This window comes from Cydia pomonella, chromosome 11 (assembly GCF_033807575.1).
Source record: "Cydia pomonella isolate Wapato2018A chromosome 11, ilCydPomo1, whole genome shotgun sequence".
NCBI classification, from domain to species: domain Eukaryota; kingdom Metazoa; phylum Arthropoda; class Insecta; order Lepidoptera; family Tortricidae; genus Cydia; species Cydia pomonella.
In genome coordinates this window covers 13,815,049-13,840,396 of record NC_084713.1, presented here as the reverse complement: position 1 = coordinate 13,840,396, position 25,348 = coordinate 13,815,049, and the positions used below count along the sequence as shown (strand labels likewise).

Sequence of the window (25,348 nt, the reverse complement as noted above, 5' to 3'; positions counted from 1 at the left end):
TATCTAGTGTAACTATAAAGGCGAAAGACTTGAACCGAAGTACCTATACTAAGTATAATTGTGTCGCTTAACTTCAAACTCAGATAAATCCATTTGATCCTCTCAGCAAATATCTACCTTATTACCTTTTCATAATACCAAAATCGCATAATCTGACAGATGGATTTACCTGAGTTTGAAGCTAAGCGACTCAATTGTGTACAGCGCCATCTATCGGCAAATTGTCTAATTTGCGCGATGTAATGCACCTACGTTTTTCGAATATAATTATCTCTATCATGTGAACCAATTTCAAAAATTGATCTTATATTTGAAAAAATTTGTGTTTATATAATCTCATACAAATTTCAGGTGTATTAAACACACGTAAAGTTGAATTGTTAAATTTCTAACTGAAATCGGAAAGGTTTTTTTGTTAATTAAAAAAAAGTTATCAAGATGGAGGTCAGATTTTATTTTTCCTGTAAAATTTATAGTAATATTAAAATTATGTAAAAAATTCATAATTTTTCGTCAGTAAACTTCGGAGATAAATGGGGGGGAACGGTATTTTTTTCACATTTTCCTTCAGAAATCGATTTTTTTTCTCTACGAAAAATAAAATAGAAAATGTTTTGGAATGTACAATTTGAGCTCTTTCAAATGATACCCCACTTAACCTAGTCACTAGACTTTAATATTTTGACCCCTCTTTCTATTGGGCATTTTCCATTTTTAATAAAAATAAATGAAAAAAGAATACTTTTAATGTTTCTTGGTTAGTGTTTTTCATAACTATTCCAAATTTCAAATTGGTATCTTGAGTGGTTCTCGAGATATTTAGCGATGTGACAGACAAACAGACGGACGGACGGACAGAGTTCCTTTTGTACCTTTTTGGTGCGGAACCCTAATTAATGACAATATTAATTTGCCCCTTTAAGATATTTCTACGAACTACTATCTTTTATATTGACATATTTGTACGTCTGTGTACCCTAATCTTTGCTTAATTGCGAGTGAAGTGAATTTGCTAAATGCTGTTTTTTTTCTTTCTTTTTTGTCGATTTTATGCTAATTTGTTAACACGTTTTTATTTAATACGTTGTTTCAAGTCTAAAACGTTGTTTGAAGTTGAAAATTAATGAGAAAGTTAATTAACGCTTATCTTAAAAAACACTTAAATTTTTATTAATGAGGAAAGTACATAAGTATTCATGAAGTTAAATAGTAAGCTTTCTATAAAATTAATTACATTAACAAAATGTTTATTAATTTTGCACCAATTTAATTTTATCTTCTGAGTTAAATGTGATACTTAAGGATGACTCACGCTAGACCGGGCCGGGCCCGGGCCGAGGTGTCCGACACGTCATTTTCTATGACGGCTGATCGGTGATCACGTGGTGCTTTACATAGAAAACGAAGCGCTGGAAGCTCCGACCCGATATAGCATAAGTCATACTTTATTGTTTATTACTTCCTGTACCAAACCTAATGTAACGACAACTTCCTTGAGTTACTCCTCCCTTGAGGTACACCTCCGTTGAAATCCCTTTACGTCATTAAAGTCTAGCTTTTAAATAAATCAGACGTATAACACACATTCATACCTCAAACATTATGTATATTTTCACTCTTCGTTCCGTCAGTAATGTGAAAACAAAAATATTATGAAGCTGAGTAATAAAAATATGACCTGTTTCTCTTAATAGGTAATATCTTTCTCGAGAAGCATGTAATTTCGGGTCACATTCATCATTATGAATAAACATTATTATGCCCCAGGGCACTTGAGGGCACGAAAATACTGCAATAATCTTATTAATGATGACTCTCTCGTGGAGCACGGATTTCTGGGAAAACGTAATTACGTATGATAGTTCCGAGCTCGTTGGATATAATAGATTAATTAAGTAAAGTGTATTAAATTATACGTGCTTTTTAAGCTTCAGGAAATTGAGATGTTTTTCAGTGCCATTAATGAGTTTGTAGAACACATGGTAGAGTAAAAATCAATATATGTTGTGTATAGGACCCTGCCTGAATAGTTTCACACAGCTTTCAAGAGTACAGTCGGTACACAAACAGTACAATTTGAAAAATAAACCTGTTAGAATAACGCAAGGGACAGACGAGCAAATAAATAACTAGCGAGCCCTTAACTATCAGATTTTAGTTACAAACAAAAAATATTTTTTAATTCAAGAAGTTCCAATCCCCTTCTAATACAATTTTCGTTAGAGAATCGACTTTTCAAGGAGAATAGAAGGAGGAAAAAGAAAATATAACAGCTGAGTTCGTAGCAGGTGCTACGGCGTAGTGTTATTACTAATGCGGGGATTTGCCTTCGAACCCTTTTTCCCCTCGCCTCATAACTGGGCTCGCACAGATACAAACTCTAAAGCAAAAATGAGTCGTTTATAAAATTGTTATATTAAACTTCGTTACTAACGCTTATGGCGTGTTTGACAGCTTTTCTCCATATTTCTCCAAAGAAGAAGATATTGAATTAACAATAGGTATTTAGAACTATATAAACTAATAAAATATGAAGTTGCTATGCAAAGATTATACATGCAAGTATAAAACGATTTTCATATTTTTCGGTGTGTTTACATATGATTTGACTAGTCTTAGTTTTTTCCTGCTTGAGCCGCGATGGGAAGTAACGATTTACGGATAATAATATACTTTTACACATCAAATGCTCAGTACCCCTAGTGTAAATTTAGTCGATAGCGAAACGTGACGTACGCGTTTGCGTTAAGTCTCATTTTGTATGGGTTTTTGAACAGCGTGCCAAGCGGGACGTTTTGGAAAGTCAAAAATCTCATACAAAATGACACTTAACGCAAACGCGTACGTCACGTTTCGCTGTCGAAAATATTTACACTAAGGGTACTGATGTTCGTGAAAGAATCAACTTAACGTGATGTCTATGGAATCGTGAATGAGAAAGTAGTAGATGAAAACTGACAGAACGTTCTTATATTTCTTTTCCTTATTCGTGTACACAATGTACAACATATATGGATTAAGTCGTAATTTTAAGCAAAAAATGCGGAAACATAAATACTTTACAAATCAATGGAAATCAACAAGTTTATTTCTTGACAATCATATAAAAATACTACCTAGCTGACACTATAGCGGTTGGGTTCACTTATTCTCAAAACTTAGCATATCTCTAGGGAACAAATCAAATTATTTTATTAAATATTTATTGATTTGTGTTTTTAGTAGACACACTACTCTATATAAATTATGAAATGAACTAGATAGGATACATGTGTTGTAATTGTTAAATAATGCTAAATCTCATTTGTAACAAATACTTTATTTTTGAAACAATTGTATATTTCGATTTTTCATAGGTAGGGGAGACCTAGGAGGGTTTTGACAATTTTTAATTTTAGGAGAATATCTCGCTTCCGAAACATACCACAGTTACGACCTATGTGAACAAGTGTAACACCATTCCTTCCCTATCCAAAACAATCATCAAAATTAAGTAAAGTAGGTATTACGGTTTCCAAGAAAATCAACAAAAACAAAGATACTCCCTTTGTCCCAACTCCCCTATCACTGAGGTAAGATGTGATAGGTACAGAGGAAAGTTGTGACAGTTATGTATTTAGACTGTTTGAGTATTAAAAAATACCATTACACATATTATAAATAAATGAAACATGTTTTTTTTTTTCAAAAAGTAGTTTAATCATCTTTTAGCACATCAAGTACCAACAAACAACGTATAACCTTTCCACAAGTAATTATATCTTATAAGTAATTATTGCATCGCTTTGAGATCAATCATATTATAATCAGTCAAAAATTTAAATCTAATCTGATAGGCAATTATGGCAAACGTATTGCAGCTCACCTCCAGTACAATCTGCGTGTGACCAGCCTTTGCATTCTAGGCATTGCACCCACTCCTCATTCGGTCTGCTGTTTGAATAGGCAGAGGCATTGGTTAAAGAGGCGAGTTTTCAGGCATTGTAGAATGTTAACGGGTTTGAGGATGTCCGCCTGTTTATTGATGGGCTTTCAATAAAATGCAATATTCAACTCTGTGAGTATTTATTGAACAAGACTGATTATAAATCATAGCACATGTTACATTTCTTATGTTAAGCAAACTAGTGGATTTGATCCAGGAACCGCCACAGATGTCATCTTCTCCCGTTCGTTCTCGTCTTAAGATTGATTGATTGACACTAATGTACTGCAGTTGTTCTGAATGTCACTTGTTTTGACAGCGCACTCTATGACGCCTTGGAGACACTGGATCGAACGCCACGCATTGTAAGTAACACCCTGGTTTGCTCTATTTCTCAAAGACAGCATCACAGTTAGTTTATTAAAGGGGATATACTCGTATGCCATGATTAAGCCATTCTCCAACATATCTATACTACCAGAAAAAAAGCGACGACGTGTACCGGTGGCTGAGGCAGGAATCGAACCAGTTTCTTCAGCTTACGCGGCTAACAGATATACATAAATGTCAGATATACATAAATCTAATGCTGAGGGTATTGATGGGATAAATCTAAACATGCTTATTTTAACCTTTCCATACACAATTGATTTTATTACAAGCCTAATTTCCATCCATCCATTTCATTTTTATCCATCCATCCATCCACCTTTCCGGATATCTGGAAATTAGCAGTAGTCAATCCTCTGCCTAAGGTATCGAACCCGTTCATAGGCCTATAAGTATACTACCTTGTCTATCCAAAATAATAGAAAAAGTTGTATGCACACAGCTAACTGCCTACTTAGAAAACAACAATATTCTACCGGATGTCCAATCAGGTTTTCGGAAAGGACGTAGCAACTATGACTGCTTTACTCGATGTCTCTGATAACATTTTGGATGCTCAAGACAAAGGAATGTGCACTCTTTTAGTCCTTGAATTCTCAAAGGCTTTCGATTGTTTGAATAGAAATCTGCTCCTATCCAAATTGAGCTATTATGGTTTTGATTATAAAACTGTAAAGTGGTTTGAAAGCTATTTACATAATCGATCACAAATTGTTAAAGTGTGTTGTAGTGACGGTTCTTCACAATTTTCTGAAAAGGTTCAACTAACAAGAGGAGTTCCTCAGGGATCGGTAATCGGTCCGCTCCTGTTCATATTATACTCTGCAGATATAAGGTCTCACATCACATATTGCAAATACCACATATATGCAGACGACATACAAGTATATATATATCATGTAAGCCAGCCGTTATTGACAGTGCAATAGATAAATTAAATCAAGATCTCACCACGATAGCATCATGGGCCACAGAAAACTGCCTGCTGCTTAATGCAAACAAAACTAAATACCTTGTGTTTCGCAGCAGGCAACAACTGGCTGGTGTTAGTATTACAGCGGATGTTAAGTTGATGAAAACACCAGTCGAGAGGGTGTATGAAGCGCGTAATTTGGGTCTCATAATGGATTGCGGACTACGTTATGAGAAGCATATTGCTGCGGCTATTAGAAGTTTTTTTATAAGCTTAAGGTTTTATATAAATTTCGGCCATATTTAAGCGAAAACCTGCGATGTCAACTAGTTGTGTCACTTGTCCTATCAAAGTTGAATTATGTGGATGCAGTGTTTGGGCCTCGGCTTCTTGCTAAAACAAAAAGGCTCATTCAACGTGTTCATAATGCCTGTACTCGTTTCTGTTTTAATATTCCGCTGAGAGCTCATGTGACTCCATTTCTGAATAGCCATAATATCCTTAAAATGCAACACCGTCATAAACTTCACTTCGCTTGTCTGCTCTTTGGTGTAATGAAGTATAAAACCCCCTCATATCTCTTCAATAAGCTATGTCGTAGTAAGCTCCGCGAACGCCGTAACTGTGGGATTCAACTGTAACTGCCTCAGCTGCTTTTCGGGAAAGTTTTCGCTACGCCGCGTCGAAGGTCTGGAATAACATCCCTCCCCCCTTAAGAAACCTGCAAAGTATTCATAGTTTTAAGTCAAAGCTGAAACAGTATTTACTTAATCACCAACATAACCAGGAAGCTTACAGACTTACTGCCTATATAGTAGCTGCCTGTAGTTTGTACGCTTTTACTTACGCTTACCACAAGTTTTTGTTCCTTTTACATAGCAATAGTTCACCACTCCTGTTATGCCATACTTGTTTGAGTATTATTATGTTAGTATTCGTCTTCCTCTGATGCTGTTTTCATAATACAAAAATCTTGTAAATTGATATATTGGACGCTCGATATTGGTCTGGTCTGTCATTGCCTTTTATTTCGTGTAGCTACCGTTGGCGCTTGTTGCGTATGCAGCTGTAATGTTCAGCCAAGGTATGGTTGGACCGGACCGATACAGTGTTATGTTTACGATGCTTGATATATAAATAATATTTACTTAATTAATTTAGTCGTTATCTTTTATCTATTTTTCAATTTCTTCACTCTATATTATTTTATGTCTTTTTCGTTCTTGTCTGTTACCTATCGTGATTTTTCTCACTTGATGGTCTCATCGGAAGATCAGCGCTGGAAGCCACCAGCAACATGCTGAGATGAGGCCATTTCGTGGCACTTTATACTTTTTTGTTTTTGTTATATCATGTAATTTAATGTGTCTTGTTTGTGTTTACGAATAAAAAATATTCTATTCTATTCTATTCTATATAGTAAAAAGAAACATGACATCAATTTCAGTTTATGATTAGCATACCACTTTTGCATTTTGTATTTCTCTTGCAAACTCATAATATCAAAATGACAAACAATTATCAACGACTTGTTAGATATGACAGACGCTTAATGAACAACGACAAAAGGATTTTTCACTGACTCCACGTCAGCCTGCAATACTTAACAAAAACCTAGCGACAGATACATATTTTTAGGGTTCCATACTTACCTCAAAAAGAAAAAACGGAACCCTTATAGGATCACTTTTTGTAGTTATTTACTCGTATCCTCCAAGCCGATCCTCCTCGTATTTGAACTTAATTGGTTTTATTTATATAAGGTATATAGGTAATTTATTGAATCAGTCTTGTAATAAATATAACGTTTTACATTAAGAAAATAGTAACTGTATATACAGGCGGCAGCATTCGCAGACTCTACCCGCAAGCACTTTCAGGACTCTCGAATAAATCCACTATAATTGAAACATACACATATATCTGATCAGAAGCAGAAAATTCATGCAAAATAATTTATGACGTTATTCGTATGTAACACCTATTTTATTTCAAAAATAAAACATTTTTTTTTATTACCAAAGTTCAATATTTATAAAGGGCGAAGCACTGATTATCCGAATCTGCAATCTGTACCATGTGCATATTACGTAGAATTTACTATGTTTTTCAGTAATGCACTGCAAGCGTGTGCGAGCGCCTACTGAATATATTATAATAATATAAGTATTATTCAATCGATTGATACTTATTCCAGGATAATCGTAATATTCGATATAATTTTGATTGGTTAAATTAGAAGTGATTTTACCTAGAGTCGACACAGAAGTGATTATAGCCATGATTATAAATATTACCTAAACAAATTTTACGATAAAATTAAACTTACGTGTTTTTAGTCACTCACGCGACATGTTTTGGTGAGCATAGGTCTCCTGTCTCAAGGACTAACAGTGCGAGCAACGTTCACGTCGGCCGTGCTTCGCGTACTGCTGCGCGCCGCATTAGTTTAATTTTAATGTTAGTATATAGTAGTAGATATAAGAAAAAAGATTTACTGAAATAATGAAATATTTTGAAGTCACTGACGCTGACTATTATATGCTCAATACCTTCTTTTCTCGCTGCGTTAGCTACAATGATGTTTGCGAGATCGTGTACACGCGGACGCATTCACACAAATATGTAGATGGTTTTGTGAATGGCTCCTTTATTGTCAATTGTTGTATGTCGTGCTAATATTCCATCCGATATGGTTGTACGCCCAACCAACCACTAATGACCAAGTTGTCTGTCTGTCTTGAAATTTATTATAAATATCTACTTTTATTTTACGCTACGTAAATTTAAGTCAATTAGGCCGTTTTTGCGATGTTTGAAATGCTCTAGCGCTTACAGAATATAAATATCAAAAAAGCAAAACAGTCCGACACAGGGATTGATCTGGGGGCACGGCCGTGCCCCCACCAAGACGGAACCAACGGCAAAATGTAGTACATATCTTTTCTCAGCACGTTTCGTCATATTTTCGAACCCTCTTAGTTTCGGTTAGCATAATGCTAGAGAGCTGACATTTTTAGGATGCCATATTATTATAGTCAAGTAGACTTATCAAAAGCACCAAATTTTATTAGGCTACCTATTTAAGATTATATAAGTACCTTAATTTTCACTGTCCGAGCCTTATAAAATGCGTGTCATCAAAAACGGGATTGTCCATATGACAGCAACGAAACGGCCAAGCCGTACTGTATGAACAAGATATGGGCTTTATAGATTTAGAGCTGTTAAAGTACCTACCTACTACGGGATCTGATAACTATTTAGTGTAATAGTATATTACTGTAGAGGCCGGGAAACGTAGGGATGCAGGCCAAGTAGATATATACGGCTGAGCGTAGCGAAGCCAGATAGAGATACGCGGCAGGCAACCCCGTTTCTCACCGAGATTTGTATAGTGCTTTTCTCAAACTTGCAATTAAAACAAAAAAATTTAATCAACCGCCAAGCGCCACCGTCGTTGCTAAGCAACGAATATGTACAACAGATCACCGTACCGTACCTATATTTGTTGATGGTTGAACGCCAAAGCGTTGTGTCACAATTTGACGTTAACAAACAAAAGAAGGTTGCTTTTCAATTCTAGGTGTGTAAGGCAGTATGAAATTCCTTTACATATCATCTTCACTCATCGCACCTGATATGTAGTATTCCGGACCTAATTTGACGTAACTCAAGTTTGAGAAAAAGCTGTATGCGCCTGTTGATCTTGGCGACACTTTACATGATATGTTTTTGGTGGGATCATATTACACTAGATCGGTAATTGGTCCAAAAGTCTCCTAGAAATTGATTTTGGCACAAGACATCGCATATATATGTATATTTGGTATCAGGTCTAAAAATACACCTTCCTTGCTGTGGTATCAGTGCATTGAGTATGATGTCCTGAATACAAATATATGAGATGACAAGCGCGAAAATGATGGGGTAGTCACTGTGACGTCATAAAGTCGGCGGTACAAAGAAAAATTCCGTCCAATAGTTTTACCCAGCTATATGTCGCACGCTTATTTTGCCATCCCTGCACCTCATCTGATTTCAGCAAAATATATACCTTTTCCGTACCTTCTGTGAAGCTTGCACATATCGATTTATTATAGGCTACTCACGTTTTTTGTTGAAGACTGTTGGCGTTTTCCGTTGAGATGCCTTCGCGAAGGCTTATGTTATGAAACAGTTCTCAATATTGTTCAAATATTTGACTTAAAACCTCAGTGACCCATAGAAAAATATGTTTATTCCGTTTATGCGTACCTATATATTTTTATTTGTTCTTGTTTTTTAGTTTACAGACGAATGAATTTACATTACAGTTGACAATAGGTAATACGAGTATTAAAATAAGACGAACACGTGAATCGTAGTTTACACGTCAAACTATTTATCACAAACAATTTACAAATGCTTTATCTAAGGCATAATGCTGAATATACTGTACGAGTATTATCCAGGCTGTAAAGGTAAATAGGTACAAATATATATAAGTTGACTGTCATTCCGAGTGGTCACTCTTGTGGTCAAATACATATATTTTAGTAACACCACACAAGTCTCCAGGTCTGTAACTTCTATGTAATTAGATTATTCTAATTTTATAATAACTGTAATTCAGTGGCGGATTAACCGAACAGCAGAAAAAGCATATGCTAAGGGCCCCGCGCCTAGGGGGGCCCCGCGCTCCGACTCTGACCATGCGATTTCGGCACGCGGAATTGGCCAAGTTCAAGTAGAACTCGCACTTCGCGGATCCTGTACTACCACATTTTATTTACAATGTATTTTTTTTCGTAAGTCAGTAACAATATTGATCAATTATTATTATTTTATTATCCTGTCTATTATGAAGATAACAAATTTAAAGAATTTTTAGGCTTACGCAAAGAACAAGAGCAGAGTTTAGCAGAAAACCGATGGTGCAGTGTCTCAAAACTTTTGTGCATGGCTAAGCTGCAGGAAATAAACAAAAGAATCATAGAGCTCGGAAACGAACAAAAGAAGATACTGTGTTTAAAAACATATTAGTGAAAAACAATGAAGGATGATTTATTTATTTATTATTATTTCAAATAACAAATTGCACCTTACAGCTAATGCCTAATTATGATCAGCTTTGAGCCCGTAGTAGGCCAAAGGACGCGCTCCTCTACGGCTGGCCGGGCACCCAAAATATGCCGAGTTGCTGCAAAGCCGTGGTACATAGGTATGATCTAATTGTCAAAATGTTATAAAAATAAAACAGCGGGGCCCCTATGCAGGGCTTTGCATTCGCATATGCCGGATGTAAAGCCCTACATAGGGCCCGATACCCAAAGCATCCCAGCAAGTCGCACCTTCGAGCAAGAACTAAGGCCGAGCAGCAGGCGAGCCGAGATCACCTTGGCTCAATTCCAAACTCTGTTCTCCTACAGTTCAGCCTTTGCATGGTGGCACGCCGCGATAGAACGCTCCGGGCCTCCGCCCTTATACAGAGCTCAGCCTACGGCCTCGTTCATACTATGGCATGGGTTTCATTCTAGGCTCTGCTTTCCTGCAGCTTGGCCTTCAGCTTCGCACGGGAACGCTACAAAATCGGGTGGTCCGGATATTCAGCTCGTGGAGCTAAGCCTTTGGCCTTGTTTTTTGGCTCACTTAGCCATTAGTTCCCACTTCTTAGGTCCGACTCACTTTTCAACTATTTTTACAAGCATTTGTTAAACTTAATAATATTGATGTTGTTAAACAGTATCTCTACATGCTTTTATTTAACTTGCAATACTCGTAAGTTGTTTTCAAAATCTGCAAACCATCTGCAAACTAGTTTTTTGACCGTTTGTCAAAATTTGGCAAAATCGACCTGATCTGATGATGAAAACCGAAGGTAAGGAGGAAACCTATATAGAAGAAAGGAACTGTGACAAATTCATTAAGATTCGGCTAGTTTAAAATGGCTAAATAAAAAAATAACGGATTAAAAAAATCGGAATTCCTTAAAATAAATAAATAAGGAAAATACTTCGGATTTTAAATGACGTCATATACCTATAGTTCGTGTCATCCACGAAGACGTGCCCCGCTCTTCTTCCTAATTGCTTATAGTACAAATCTGCAAGTTTTTGGCAATGTAGTAGTTATGTCTACTAATTAATGTGTATAGACAGACTAGTAAAAGGTTGCATACCACACTTGTAGGTACTATAGGCGATTGGGAGGAGGAGTGGGGCGCGGCTTCCTGGATGACACGAACTACAGACACAATAAAAAAAACATTTCTTGAGTAGGGGCTCCGTTAATTTTACTTTTTATTTTATATTTATTATTGTTACCATTCAGTCAAAAAAGGCCAAACGGTGGCTATTTGTAAGTATCATTTACATTACATTACAAGCATGGGAGTAACCTTTGCAGCGCTTTGTACGTCTTTGTAGTAAGAAGAGAAGATTTTTTGCAATAACCCAAAAGCGACTAAACCGATCATTTTCGCTATAGTTCTCATTGAAAGTATTTATTAAGCTTTTGTTTCACGGTTTTTTTTTTTATTTTTGCGGCCCATGGTTCACCTTTTTTTTTCCTTTGGAGCGATTATTTCCGAAAATAATAACTTAAAAAAAGGGTTTTTGGAGACCGTTATTCGTTTTGAAAGATCTTATCCATCCATACGCTAACTATCATCAAAGCAAAAAAAATCAAAGTAAAAACATTTTGTATCCCATACCCTACACCTAATTTTTTTTAATAGTTTTTATTTTACCCGTTCTGTCGCAATGCATGATTTATGTATCCATGGCAAATTACAGCTATCTAGCACTAAAAATAACGGAGCAAACCCTCGGACAAAGGGACAGACGGACATGGCGAAACTACTTATATAAGAGTTTCTAGGTGACTACGAAACCCTAAAAAATACACTGCATAACATGTTAAAAACTAATCGAGAACGAGTCGAAAAAAATTAAGACATCGTAAAAACTTTGTGATGGTACTGAATCCTCGGGGTGTGAGTCCGACTCGCACTTAATCTTTTTTTTTCAAACCAGGGGGCCCCGCGATCTATTGTGCTAAGGGCCCCGCGCCTTCTTAATCCGCCCCTGCTGTAATTTCATATAAAGTAAAGTAAACCGTGATCAAGAGCGCAAGATCCGATTTGTTTTTCTATCTAGCAAACTTCTAATCGGGTAGCCAATCGGTTAAGTCACTAGTTTTGGACTTTAATAATAAGTGAACGAAAAGAGGCGTGTTTTTCAGTAATGTTAACCTAAAATCTAACGCTACTCATAAACTATAAATCAACGCTTTAGGTGTAGCAGTACGAGTAAAAATTTTGCGTCTTGCTGTTATAATACACTTAAATTGTCACTATAGGTATATTTCCGAAGTGTCTAGACAAACGGCAGTGGAACAGTTATGTTCTAAAGTAAGATTTATTATACCTACTTAAGTTTCCGTTCTCGCTTGCCTTTTTTTCTTTCCTTTAATCTTTAACGATATTCAAAGAAAACTTTAACGATTTTAAGAAATGAAAATTATTCAATTCTATCATTTTAAATAGGTAGTCTTAAGCGTTTTCATATGTCATTTCGAGTTAATTAAGGTTTCTTATAGTATGTAACAGGTATGTATTTAAATTTTATGTTTGTTTAAAAGTAAAATGAAGTGTGGTATCCTGCTTCTGTTTGTGATCGCGACAGCGTCGGCATCCTTGGTAGATTTACTGCAAAAGGAGTGGGAAAGTTTTAAGGTAACTATTTTTGGCTATTTTTGTGTGATTTTATTTGATAGCGTATTAGGAAATCGTTGGTAGGTATCTACTGGCCACGGAACATCTCAAACACTAAATTATGGGAATTAACCGGACAAAACCCTTTAGCTAAGGAGACACTTCAGCACAAATGGCGCTGGATAGCACGTTTTACGAAGGCCAAACAACCACCTATCCAAGCAATGGCTGACTTGCAAATTTCCGGAAAGAGGGGGCAAGATCGCCCACGTACCACCTGGAGACGCACAGTGGAAAAAGAAGGCTGCATCAGCTGACCTCGGCTGGGCGGAGCTGGACGTAACCGCGCTAGACCGTGAATAATGGGAAATCCCTTCTGAGAGCCCTGTCCTTGATGAGGGATAACAGGATACCATTATCATCATCATCATTAGGGACTTGGTCAGAAACTTTTATTGTCAAAGGATTAAAACTACGTACATATATCTTATATCCAGAGTTTTACTACTGTTGATGCCGATGTCGTAAAACTGACATCGCGCAGCATATACATAAGACAATCTCATCATATTTAGTACATTCTAAATATTACATTCGTGGAAGTAGCAATGTATTTTAATACGTTGAAAATATTGTTTATAATAAAGGGCGCTTGTTTTGAATGGAAAAATGTAGCTTTATAATCCGAAATCCTCTCAATGTTATAAAGTTATGTTTATGTTTATATAGCACATCTATATGATAAAGTGGGTATGCACATTTGCACCTCGCTGTACATTTTTTCCTTTTAAATATTGCGTGGTGTGGGCCTATTTGAGTGCTACGTCGACCAAGCAGTGATCCATTGTGGCGGCCCTTTAAAGTTCATTACTAATGCCCGTTGAATGTAGAAAATTCCATTTTCTTTGGGCCGTAATGTTTTGTACCTCATAAGGTTGCAATACTTGCCGCCCTAAGTAGGTTAATTTGATTTTGGTCCGCAGTAATAGAGAACGTGCATTGCAGTCTCCTCGGACTCCTGACAGTACCTGCATTTAAGTTGGTATTACAGTTATGGACCAGTCTTGAGTTTGACTCGAGGGATTCTAGTGCCAGCAGAGCAGCCTGACTATCTGAGTTGATAAGGAGTGGTTCAATAAAAAGTGGCAGTGAATTATCTAGTATATATTTTTATTTTTTACTAATTATGTAGTAGTTTTTTTTTGGTAATCTGTAAATAAAATACTATATAACAACAATAAAATCATATTGAGAAATATTAGCTTATTTGAGTTTTCACATTTTTATTGCAATGTACTTCATAACATTTTGTACAACACAATTTGACAATCTTCACCTGCCATTTTCCGCAATGCCACACTTGAATTTCAATTTTCACAACTATTTGTATGCTTTTAGGAATATCATCTTACGAGTAAATTATACCAATAAACTGGAGTAGTCAGGAAGTCTCTCCAATCTAATCTCTGACAGAGGTTTTTCTATGGGAGACTAATTTTTGTAAAAATCGCAAATACACAAAAATGGAAATTCCATGTAACTACCTCAAAGTGAAGTCAAATCAAAAAAATGCAATATCGGACATAAGACAATTTAATAACGTATTAATTCGCTTATCAAACTTAAAGAAAAAGCTATGTTGATGAGAAATACCTCATAAATTCTCTCTAAAGACGCTGTTCAAAAAGTCTGCTAAGCAGACATGTAATATAAAAGGCGAAAACTTCAATTCGCCCTTTTATTTTAAATACGATTGTATTTAATTGTATAGAATAGTATTTACAGATACTACAAAAAATGCTCTACTTAAAAATTATCACTAAATAAAATGAAAAATCCACATAATGTGCTGCTTCTCTTTTTCTGAACCACTCCTTATGTCGATGTTTTAGGTTTCTATCCAGGTTGATTTCCGCACACTTGGACATCATCGCTGTACATATGATCTAATATAAATAATTTTACAGTACATATGGTGCTACTTTACCGCACTAGTACGAAAATTAGCATATTACGTTACTGTGTCGAACATTTAAAGGGCCATATGTACTGTAAAACGTTGTACGATACATGTGCGAATAAGTAATTCGCAACTCGTGTCAATTTAAAACACTCCCTTCGGTCGTGTTTTAATTTATCGCCACTCGTTTCGAATTTCCTATTTTTCGCACTTGTATCGTAATGTACTATTATATGCAGTGTACCTACCCCATGGCCCTAAGATATGAACTATGTTTATAACTGAATATTTAACTTGAAATAATATTTTTGCATTAGAAACTAAATTTTCTAATGTGAAAAGTACTTATTTGTATTAATAAAGACTTTTTTCATTAATTCTTGAAATTCTCACATTGATATTTGCTTTAGCTAACGCACAAAAAAGTTTATAAGTCAGTGGCAGAAGAAATGCGTCGCATGGAAATATACGCTCTGAACAAATACAAGATAATCCAACACAACGAGCTCTTTGAACAAGGACTGGCTTCCTTTAAGCTTAAAGTGAACAAATACTCCGACATGGAACATGAAGAATTTAGCCGTATCATGAATGGACTCATCTACCATGCTGAGTAAGTTAGGTTGCCGATATTATCGTAAAATTATTATTTACTTTAACGGGACTTAGTTGCGTATACTTAAGCTTACCATCAACACGACTGAGTCCTTTTCCGAGACGACCAAGACCACGAGGATAATGCCGTCCTATGTAAAAATCGTGTTAAATCAGAATATCGTTGAATATCGATGAAAGTTCAAGTATGAAACTTTAGCATTTGTAAAGTTACCGTAACACTTCTGTATATGTATATCTATTTATGTACAATAAATTAAAATCATTTATAAGAAACTCGAGATACAGAAGTGTTTTTCGTAACATTATGGCATGCATGCATGACGGGAGTAAATAGAGATCCAGGCGAATAAGCTCTACGTCGATGAGCATAAAATTTTAGTTTTCAATTTGGTTGGAGCTTAAAATTGCAAAAAAAAAACACTATATACATACACTTCATAACATTTTTACTTCAAGCTGTTGTCTTAAGACATCTCTCAGTTCAGTCATTTTTGTACAGTTGACGTCAATGATATGTTTACATTTTTCGCCTTATTACAAAAGAGTAAGATGCAAAAGTGTAGGTAAACTTTTGACGTCGACTGTACCTACGTTCAAAGTGAACCCCCGCGTTAGAATTCCCGTTAATGGTGAGTGATTATTTCGCAATACATCAAATTACGACTGCTGGAAAGTTGAGTCACGTTATATATTTCCAAGCGAATTTACCGCTTCTTTAAAGTATAATCTAACAAAAATATACATCATATATATCATTTTCCTCAGATTAAAATAGATTGCTATTTTGATTGAAGTTGGGTAAATTTTTTGGATAGTAGGTATATGGGTAAGCTATTCAAGTAAGTATAATTTACTAATACTTAATTATGTTAAATCCTTAGCGACAATTCTACAAGTCACGGTTCACGTGTTAAGAGAGCAGCTACGAACCTTCCCGATCACGTGGACTGGCGTGTAAAGGGAGCAGTGACGGCCGTTAAGGACCAGGGAAGTTGCGGATCCTGCTGGGCCTTCAGTACCGTGAGTCAAACCTAATTATACCCTTAGTGGGTATATAATGTGTCAAATCAATCAATGACAGTTTTTTTTAATATCACGAAAGATAATTTGAAATAGAGGTGTTTTGTCAAAGAAGACTTAGTAGCTACGCAAATTTACTGCCATCTTTCGACACATAATTAAAATTTTTAGAACGCCATATGACTTTCTTATTCTTTCACTGATATGTGTTAAATTTGTTAAATATCAAAAAGTGGCGCTATCTTACCGTGCACAACGTAAAGTTTGTGGCGCCATCGCTCGAAACGATGTCACCATAACTTTGGACTTTAATCTATTAAATGGCGCCACTTTTTGATTTTTAGCTAATTCAACACATATCAGTGAAAGAATAAGGATCAAAATCAAAGTCAATTGCCGACCTTACCTTTAACCTTTACTTTTCTGGCACATGTTACTCTGATGTATGTATTAATTAACTTTTATCTCTCTAAACGAGACTAAAAGTGATATAGACACTCATAGGAGAACGAGAAGTCTGACGAATCTCGGATCGGACAGTACAATCTGTATTCTGTACCGATGAAATACACAATTTAATTGCTCATACATTTTCGAACCAGAATGAAGATTACTTTCACAGTTATAAAAAAGTTCTAACTACGATAACTTCTTGGATAAACAGACCGGCGCTCTCGAAGGCCAGGTTTTCATCAAACACAATCGCTTGATACCCCTATCAGAGCAAAACTTGGTCGACTGTGTGGGCAAATACGGATGCCATGGCTGCCAAGGCGGTTGGATGAACAGCGCCTTCTCGTTCATTAAGGATAATGGTGGTATTGACACTGAGGATTCATATCCCTATCAAGCGAAGAATGACCAATGCAGGTACGAAACTAAGCATTTATTAAACAAGGCGGCCTATATTATCAGTCAATAATATACACTGTACGAGTGTACAATATCGACGCTAAAATAAAACAAATAAAGGTAGGCGTGCCACTAGGCTCAGTCTTTCGCTGTACTCATTCAATTCAACTGTTTCCAGCGCCATCTTGTCGGCGATCAAGTGATTTTTCCCTTTCGCATTTTTTTGTGAAGTTCTATTCTGGATTTCAGAACCAAAGAACCATCAGTTAGCCTACCATAAACATCGAATTATCCGTCTCTCTATCGCTCGAATATGCAAGAGCGATAGAAAGGCAGATAATGATTTTCAGAGAGAGATTGTCTGAGATTACACTAGCGGTTATTAGCCCTACGACAGAGGTGGCTGGCCATAAGTGGCCAACCGCCTAAAACCTGGTAACTTTCATTCGTTCTCTTCATTCTTCGTAAACTAATAATTGAAAAATATAATTCCTAATAGGTATAATGCCAAAAACTCAGGCGCTACTAACAATGGATACAAGACGATCCCAAAGGATGAAGACAAACTGAAGGAGGCGGTAGCAAACATTGGACCTATAGCAGTAGCCATAGATGCGGGCCACGCATTCCAGCACTACGCAGATGGAGTATACTATGAAAAGGATTGCTCCTCTTCGAAACTCAATCACGGGGTAAGCTAACACGGCTGTAGCTACCTAAATATTGTAATTTAGATATTTCAAGAGTAAAGTTGGTTTTCAATGTTCATGATTTTTTAATAACAATAGTATTGCGGCGCAACATTGCTTTCGACTTTCATTCTGCGTCGACTTCGCATTACTGCAGAAAATGTTAAAATCAACGTTATTAAAATACTGCACAACAGCAGTAAACGCTGGTGCAGTCTGAATCCAAATGACTTAGGTACCTTTAAATATCTTGTGAAGTTAATGTAAGTAACTTTGTCAGGTTCTGGTTGTGGGCTACGGCACAGACACGAACGGCGGTGACTACTGGCTCGTGAAGAACTCCTGGAGTAGGGGATGGGGCAGAGATGGCTACATCAAGATGGCGCGCAACCGTAATAACAACTGCGGCATCGCTAGTGCCGCTTCTTATCCAACTGTTGAATAATTTTATGAGGAAGTTAATGTGTAGTTTGGGAACGACCTTTTACTCCAAAGCTTTTTTCTTGCTCTACGATAAATATTTTCTTAAATCCCGTTAGTCCCAAAGACCCGACATCACAATTGAAACTCCATTCTAAATCCTAACCTCAACGTAGTGTTTATTGTTGGAAAATGTTGATCCTTGGGAAACAAAGCGTAAAATAAAAAAAATGGTTTTTATTCCAATTCGTAATACTTGAATAAAATCTTCATATCATAATTTGCCTCATTTTTCCTGTTTCCTAGCTGCATACAATTAATTATTAATCAAACATTTTTTCGGTGCGGCCAAAAAGCGATATAATATCAGCGCGTTTAGGGTAATTCCACGAGACTGTAAAGGCATTTTCCTACTCCTCTACTGTTATCTGTCATTTATGCATTCATTAACACGAATATAAGAACATACATAAAAGGTTTCAAGAAAAGTCTATATTGTCTATTCCTCATAACAGCTCTTGTGCTTTTATAAGCTATAACGTTACTGCGATTAATGGCTACCAACCTAACAAAACCAAAACGAATACAGTTTTAAACTAAGTGCATTGCTGCCAACTTACAAAATATTCATTTGGTTGCATAGTAAAAATAATTACTTCATAAGTCAGAAACACGCATGTGACACCCGTAATATAGCAACACCCATAGACTACGAAGACCGCTTAGCGTTGCTTGTTAGTCTCCGTAGGCTATGGTGGCCAAAATTGAGAAAAAACTGTCCAAAAAATTTATTTAGCTAGTAGCAAGTACCAGGGCCTCATGAGGCTTATATACTTTTGCTGTAATTTGTTTACCTAAATTAAGATTTATTTTTGTTGACTCGTAGGAAAAATATTGTATGCAACGTTGTATAAGTAGGTCAAAAAATTCTCGTGGCGTATTCCTTTACAATGTTCGCCTACGCCTTCGGCTCCGGCTCACATTGTAACTCACGCCACTCGCCTTTTTTGACCCTTCTTATACAACTGTTGCATAAAATACTATTACCAATTCTTTCATGTGTTCTTACATTAATTAAATGTGCAAAAAGTATCCAGATATCTACCTATAGGGCTACGCCAGACATACAGACACTTAAATTTGCTTAATTAATGTAAGAACACACGAAAGAATTGGTAACTGACGATACAGTGCGGCTGCCTTTAGCAGAAAACAAGTATCTCCAAAATATTCAGAAACTGTTTTTTTGGATTTCCGGAATCTCCTTTTTCAGGCGCATCTTTACTGAATTTGTCGAAAACAATGTATAAAAGACGCTGGAATGTATACGCTAGGTACTTGGCAACGGGCAAGACGAATATTGTCTATGTTTTGGGAGAAAGATAACGGGTAGTAATTAAAACTTTACTAATAACTATGTTAAAATAATAACTATACAGTTGAACTATAACTACAAATTAGTTTATTACAATCGTAAAATGAGTATATCCTAACACAATCTGCGATTCAGGTCAAAAATTAGTTATATACAGAACAAGGTACTTTATTTAAAGGCATACAATACATAGAAAACAAGTTTGATAAACAATATTTATGTCAAAGGCTAAAAAAAGGATTGTAACAAATAAATTTATCTGTACTGTCTACATTAAAAAATTATATTAATAAATTAACAGAATGCATTGGATATACGCCATATAAGTATTTTACCTATATTATTTACTGTCTCGTGGAATTACCCTTTAGTGGAAGTAATTGTCCGCAGCATGCCTATAATTGAATGTAATTATATCGTATGTGAGAAGATATTTCATAAGCTATTTTGTCTACCAAAATCAAAGGATGATACACGCTAGAACAATCCGGGTCCAGGCTGAGGCATCTTACACTTCATTGTTTACGATGGGTGATCGGTGATCGTGAGGTGCTTTCTATAGAAAATGAAGTATTGGTCGCCTCGACTCGGACCTGGACCGTTCTTGTGAGTCATCTTTAATGTACAAAACCATTCATTTAAAAAATATTCCAAGCCTCGCTAATCTGTAAAAAATATGCATATTTACATTAAATTAGTAATAGACTTTTGTCTTACAACTACCGCAAGCCAAATATAATATAATGGATTAGTTTCAGTTTAAGTTTCAGTTCCACGTAGACGTTACGAGACAAACAATTAGGAAAATATGAATGTACTAACATTCTAAATCAATGTCAAAATGTAAAGCCTGGCAGTTTACACGTCATTCCATTCATCATAATTACATGCTTGAAACAAATGCATTATCTAAATCTTAAATGCCAAAGTGTTTTATTTGAATAAATGACAAATAGGAATCTACATAAGGTAAACATGTATATATAAGTAGGTTGTGATGCGAAGCGGTCACTGTTTCAGTGTCAGAGGGCACAACTTCTCAGGTAGGTGTAGAAAGTGGTCAGGTCTAATATCAACTGTAATATTTACCTATTAACATACCAATATTATTTTAAAGGTAATTGTTATTTCTTTATTATTTTTCATAAATAATAACAAGTTTTACTCATTTAATTCCACTACGGCTCAAAAAACAAGATGTAATAGTTTCGTCTTGATATCGTTTATCTACGAGGTATATTTATATATATAATATACACGTATATTTTGTGTTTATTATCTCATAAGTACTCTCTACTCTATACTGCTGAGTCCTGTGCATTGCTAATATATTACAAATAAACATTATTATTACAGAAATACAATGAGGTGTGCGTTCTTGCTCGTATTTGTGATAGCCACGGTGATGGCAGTCTTTGTAGACGACTTGGAATCGTTTGAAAATTTCAAGGTAATATTTAAGTATAATTAATATATGACTTATTTCACAATACCAAATCATGAACCATATCTATATAGCTATCTTTTTGTTGATACGTTTTACAAACTTTTTATTTTATTTCAAAGTATATTTATTTGATTGTTGAAATATCTACAATATTACAACTGCGCTACAACGCTGTAGATGAAATGGCCCCGATAGAGTTTTGGTTCGCTTTCCTCAACGCCTGTTATTATTTTAGTTAGAGCACAAGAAACGATATAAGTCAGCGGTGGAAGAAATGCATCGATTGCAAATTTACACTCAAAATCAGTTGAAGATTATGCAGCACAACATGCGCTACGAGAAAGGACTGGTTTCCTACAAGCTCAAGCTGAACCAATACTCTGACTTGGATGAAGACGAGTTTGAGCATGATATGTACGGTGTTCTCCCCGATATCGAGTAAGTTGAGGTATTTTTAACTGACTTTAAAAAAGAAGGTTATCAATTTAAACTGAATTTTCTAATTATTAAAACGATAGATAAATAGCCATTTCTAAAAAAAATAGATAAAACGCGCCTCTGAGTGTCAAATAATATTTTAATGATTTCTCCTTAGTGATAATTTTACACAACACGAACCAGCTTTCGACCTTCGTATGTCATCATTTGGGAACATTCCCGATTACGTGGACTGGCGGGAAAAGGGAGCAGTGACTGAGGTCAAGACGCAGGCACACTGCGGCTCCTGCTGGGCCTTCAGCACTGTAAGTACCAAAATGTATAATTCTTTAAAGGTTATGAGTCTCATGACCCCTCCGCCAATAACTGTCTGTGACTTTTAAACATACAGAGTGTCCCATAAATGGCACGTCACAGTTCCACCAGTGGTAGGCCAGCCCAAGAGGCACGGGACCAGCTGTTTAAGCACTAACCTCCCGCAGCTCAGCCTTCGTATTCGAGATACTTGTAGAATTTTCAGGAAGCATGCACATGTTGGACGCTCCGGGTCTTCGGCCCTACGCAGGGCTGGGCATTCGGCCTTCGCATTCAGACACTTGTACTATTATTTTGTATTTTAGCACTACACTACACCCTAGTAAAAGTTGCAAAGTTTTCAAGTTATGGCCAGTTATGCATGGAGATGGACGACCGTGTACCGTGAATATCTGAAGTATAGTGAGACGATGGATTATAGGCATTCCACAGTTGGCGTATGATATTTATGTTATGTAACGTGTTACTTCTGCTCTTTCTGTGTATCTTGTACCTAATTTTATGTACATTTTTCTTGAAATGAAATGTTACAAAAACTTAGCTTTAGTTTCTCTGCGTATTGATATTTTTATGCTGTAATACCGTGTAACCATAGTTGTATTAAATTAATAAATAAATAAGTCAATTCTTGGGTCTCCGTCTCTAGCAGCCATTTGTCAAAAGATTCATGAAATGAAACTGCAACTTTAAGCAGCCACTGCCTACCATAGAAAACCAAATAACCGGGCGGCCTAGCCAATCATGGATTGTCATCAGACAATCGTTTCGTTATATCCGACCCCGTAGGTTTTTAAAGACGTTTTACTCACGTTCCACGTAAAAAAAAAATACATTTTTAAGAATTCTGTGATTGACGAAACCTTGGAACGCGAGTCTGACTGCCGGGATGTAAGGGCTATTGAGAGTTGATGGAATGTAAAATGAACTATAGGCTATTGGGTGAAAACGATGGACTATGGGATATAAAACCGGACTTCTGCCTATTAAAAAAAATGATATTTTATTTAAAAAGGAATCATTATTATTATCATTATAATTCAATTTTACCAACACATAATGTACCTCTACTAGTATTCGTACTTACACTACTTTTTTTTTTTACGAAATAAATATTCAGGTATGCAAGTTTATAAATCTTTTCTGCTTAACAGACGGGGGCTCTTGAGGGCCAAGTTTTCATGAAGACTAATCGTTTGATATCTCTATCAGAGCAAAACTTGATCGATTGTACGAGCAACTACAGATGTCGTGGCTGCGGAGGCGGATGGATGAATAATGCTTTCCAGTACATTCATGACAATGGCGGGATCAATACTGAGGCTTCATATCCCTATGAAGCAAAGAATGGCCAGTGCAGGTAAAATAATACGCGGACTGTATTAACAACATACCAATACCATCTATCCTGTAGTGATGCAACCTCCACTGTAACAACAATGGTTGCAAAATGCCGGAGGATGGATACGAAAAAGAACAACAGCAGGACCAGTCAGAAACGTTTTCATTTTCTGCCCCCGCGAATGACTGATCCTTTTATGAGGAGACACATTAGGTATACGGATACTAAATGTATTACCTAGTGTAAGTTTTGCATGCCAAGTGTGGCAGAACATGCATTCATGTAACCTATCTACTGACATGACAAATTGTAATATCTGTATAATGTTCTAGCAAAATAAATGATTCTGATTCTGATTCTGACATAAGAATGATTTAAATCCTATACTTTATTTTTTTACAGATATAACCCCAATAATGTAGGCACCACCGACAAAGGATACGTAAAAATTCCGAGAGATGAAAACAAGTTGAAGGAGGCGGTGGCAACTGTTGGTCCTATAGCAGTAAGCATTAACTCTTTGCCGTCAATTCACCACTACGGAGACGGGGTATACTATGAAATGGCTTGCAATCCTGACAAACACAACCACGCGGTAAGCATATTCATAAATGCGCTATAAGCTTGAATTAGTTATTAATCGTTTATTTTAGCATATATATTGCGTATACTTCTAGAGAAAAAAATATTATAATTCATATTATTTTAAGGGAAGTAGTGAAACTATTTTTAAGGTTCTGTACCTCAAAAGGAAAAAACCGAACCCGTCTGTCTGTCACAGCCTAATTGCTCTAGAACTACTGTTCTACAGTTGAAATTTGATCCACATATTTATGCAAGTCAATATGACCGAAAGACGAACATGCCACGTAAATAAATAAATTTTAAATATGCGGCCCGATTCGAACTTTAAGAGCGTCCAGATTTTCCAAAAGATACAATATGGATTGGATATGTCAGTGTCAAAAGTGACATTTTTGTTTGAAGAATCGTCGCTTTTGACAATAATATATCTAAAGTTAGAAGGGCCGTTGGCCCCTTTTGGAGGAGTAATAGCGAAAAACTTTTTTTTTTTTTTTCAAATTATATCGTTTTATAAATCATATTAAAAAGCTCTGTGTAATAATTTGGAAATCGATATTTTCTTTATTTATTTTGTATGTAAATAGATTTCCCCTTCCTTATCTCCGAAACTACTGGGCGTAAAATCTTTGAAAAATAACGAAAATAATTCTTTAAATCTATAGATTACAGAAAAACCTAATAGATGTCTGCAGTAAAGCATGAGTCGGACTTAAGAAAAAATGTGCGTAGTATGGAACCCTTGATGCGCGTAGTTCGACTCGCACTTAGCCTCAGAGGGCTTACCGCGAACCACGTTCGACGTGTTGTCTCCCTGTCACACTTACGTACGAATTTACAAGCGCGACAGAGAGGTAACACGTCGAACGTGGTTCGCGGTAGGCCCTCTGTTTTCACTTATCTCTGTGACGTTTATCTCTGTGATATTATTGGGTATATATATTATATAGATATTATTTTAGAGGTGTAATATTGATAATGAATGGCACACATTAAAGTTTACTCATGTCCACAGGTTCTAGTTGTGGGATACGGCACGGACGTGAACGGAGGTGACTACTGGATCGTGAAGAATTCCTGGGGCAAGAGATGGGGTCGCAATGGCTACATCAAGATGGCGCGGAACCGTGACAACAACTGCGGTATAGCCAGTTTTGCCTCGTATCCCCTTGTCTGATTCCGAGAACATCATCCATTAATGTTGCGAACCCCTGAATTCCATCAAATGGAGATTAGAAGTTTACTACTTACAATAGAGAAATCGCTTAAACACTTTGATTTTCCTGGTTTTCATTTGGAACTTAGAATAAAAAGTTTATAATGTTTGTATTGAAGTTTTTTGATATTAAATTTGGAAATTTTTAACATT

The 25,348-nt window shown here is 36.1% G+C and overlaps 3 protein-coding genes across 3 annotated transcripts in view; 2 read left to right on the top strand and 1 right to left on the bottom strand.

Moving 5' to 3' along the window:
* The window catches only part of LOC133522932 (glutamate receptor ionotropic, kainate 2-like), a 116,702-nt gene extending 108,693 nt beyond the window's left edge, over positions 1 to 8,009 (bottom strand). The window contains exon 1 of the mRNA XM_061858419.1: positions 7,558 to 8,009. The gene's annotated coding sequence lies outside the window, so the exon portion shown is untranslated. The remainder of the gene's footprint in view (positions 1 to 7,557) is intronic.
* A 1,706-nt stretch (positions 8,010 to 9,715) lies between these two features.
* On the top strand, positions 9,716 to 18,550 carry LOC133522915 (procathepsin L-like). Its single transcript, XM_061858396.1, has 7 exons — positions 9,716 to 9,788; positions 12,852 to 12,945; positions 15,295 to 15,497; positions 16,384 to 16,522; positions 17,187 to 17,392; positions 17,874 to 18,066; positions 18,344 to 18,550. The coding sequence occupies exons 2-7, from the start codon at positions 12,856 to 12,858 to the stop codon at positions 18,506 to 18,508; spliced, it is 996 nt and encodes a 331-aa protein (XP_061714380.1). The 5' UTR covers positions 9,716 to 9,788; positions 12,852 to 12,855; the 3' UTR covers positions 18,509 to 18,550.
* A 2,604-nt stretch (positions 18,551 to 21,154) lies between these two features.
* Positions 21,155 to 25,348, top strand: LOC133522914 (procathepsin L-like). Its single transcript, XM_061858395.1, has 6 exons — positions 21,155 to 21,308; positions 21,541 to 21,743; positions 21,901 to 22,048; positions 23,210 to 23,415; positions 23,800 to 23,992; positions 24,995 to 25,348. The coding sequence occupies exons 1-6, from the start codon at positions 21,222 to 21,224 to the stop codon at positions 25,154 to 25,156; spliced, it is 999 nt and encodes a 332-aa protein (XP_061714379.1). The 5' UTR covers positions 21,155 to 21,221; the 3' UTR covers positions 25,157 to 25,348.

Bases quoted from the DNA above. Each gene is read 5' to 3' on its own strand.
- LOC133522914 (XM_061858395.1), top strand. From the start codon at position 21,222: ATGAGGTGTGCGTTCTTGCTCGTATTTGTGATAGCCACGGTGATGGCA. The intron at 21,744-21,900 runs GTAAGTTGAGGT...ATTTCTCCTTAG, and splicing joins GGTGTTCTCCCCGATATCGA to TGATAATTTTACACAACACG. The intron at 22,049-23,209 runs GTAAGTACCAAA...TCTGCTTAACAG, and splicing joins CCTGCTGGGCCTTCAGCACT to ACGGGGGCTCTTGAGGGCCA.
- LOC133522915 (XM_061858396.1), top strand. From the start codon at position 12,856: ATGAAGTGTGGTATCCTGCTTCTGTTTGTGATCGCGACAGCGTCGGCA. The intron at 16,523-17,186 runs GTGAGTCAAACC...TTGGATAAACAG, and splicing joins CCTGCTGGGCCTTCAGTACC to ACCGGCGCTCTCGAAGGCCA. The intron at 18,067-18,343 runs GTAAGCTAACAC...TAACTTTGTCAG, and splicing joins CTTCGAAACTCAATCACGGG to GTTCTGGTTGTGGGCTACGG.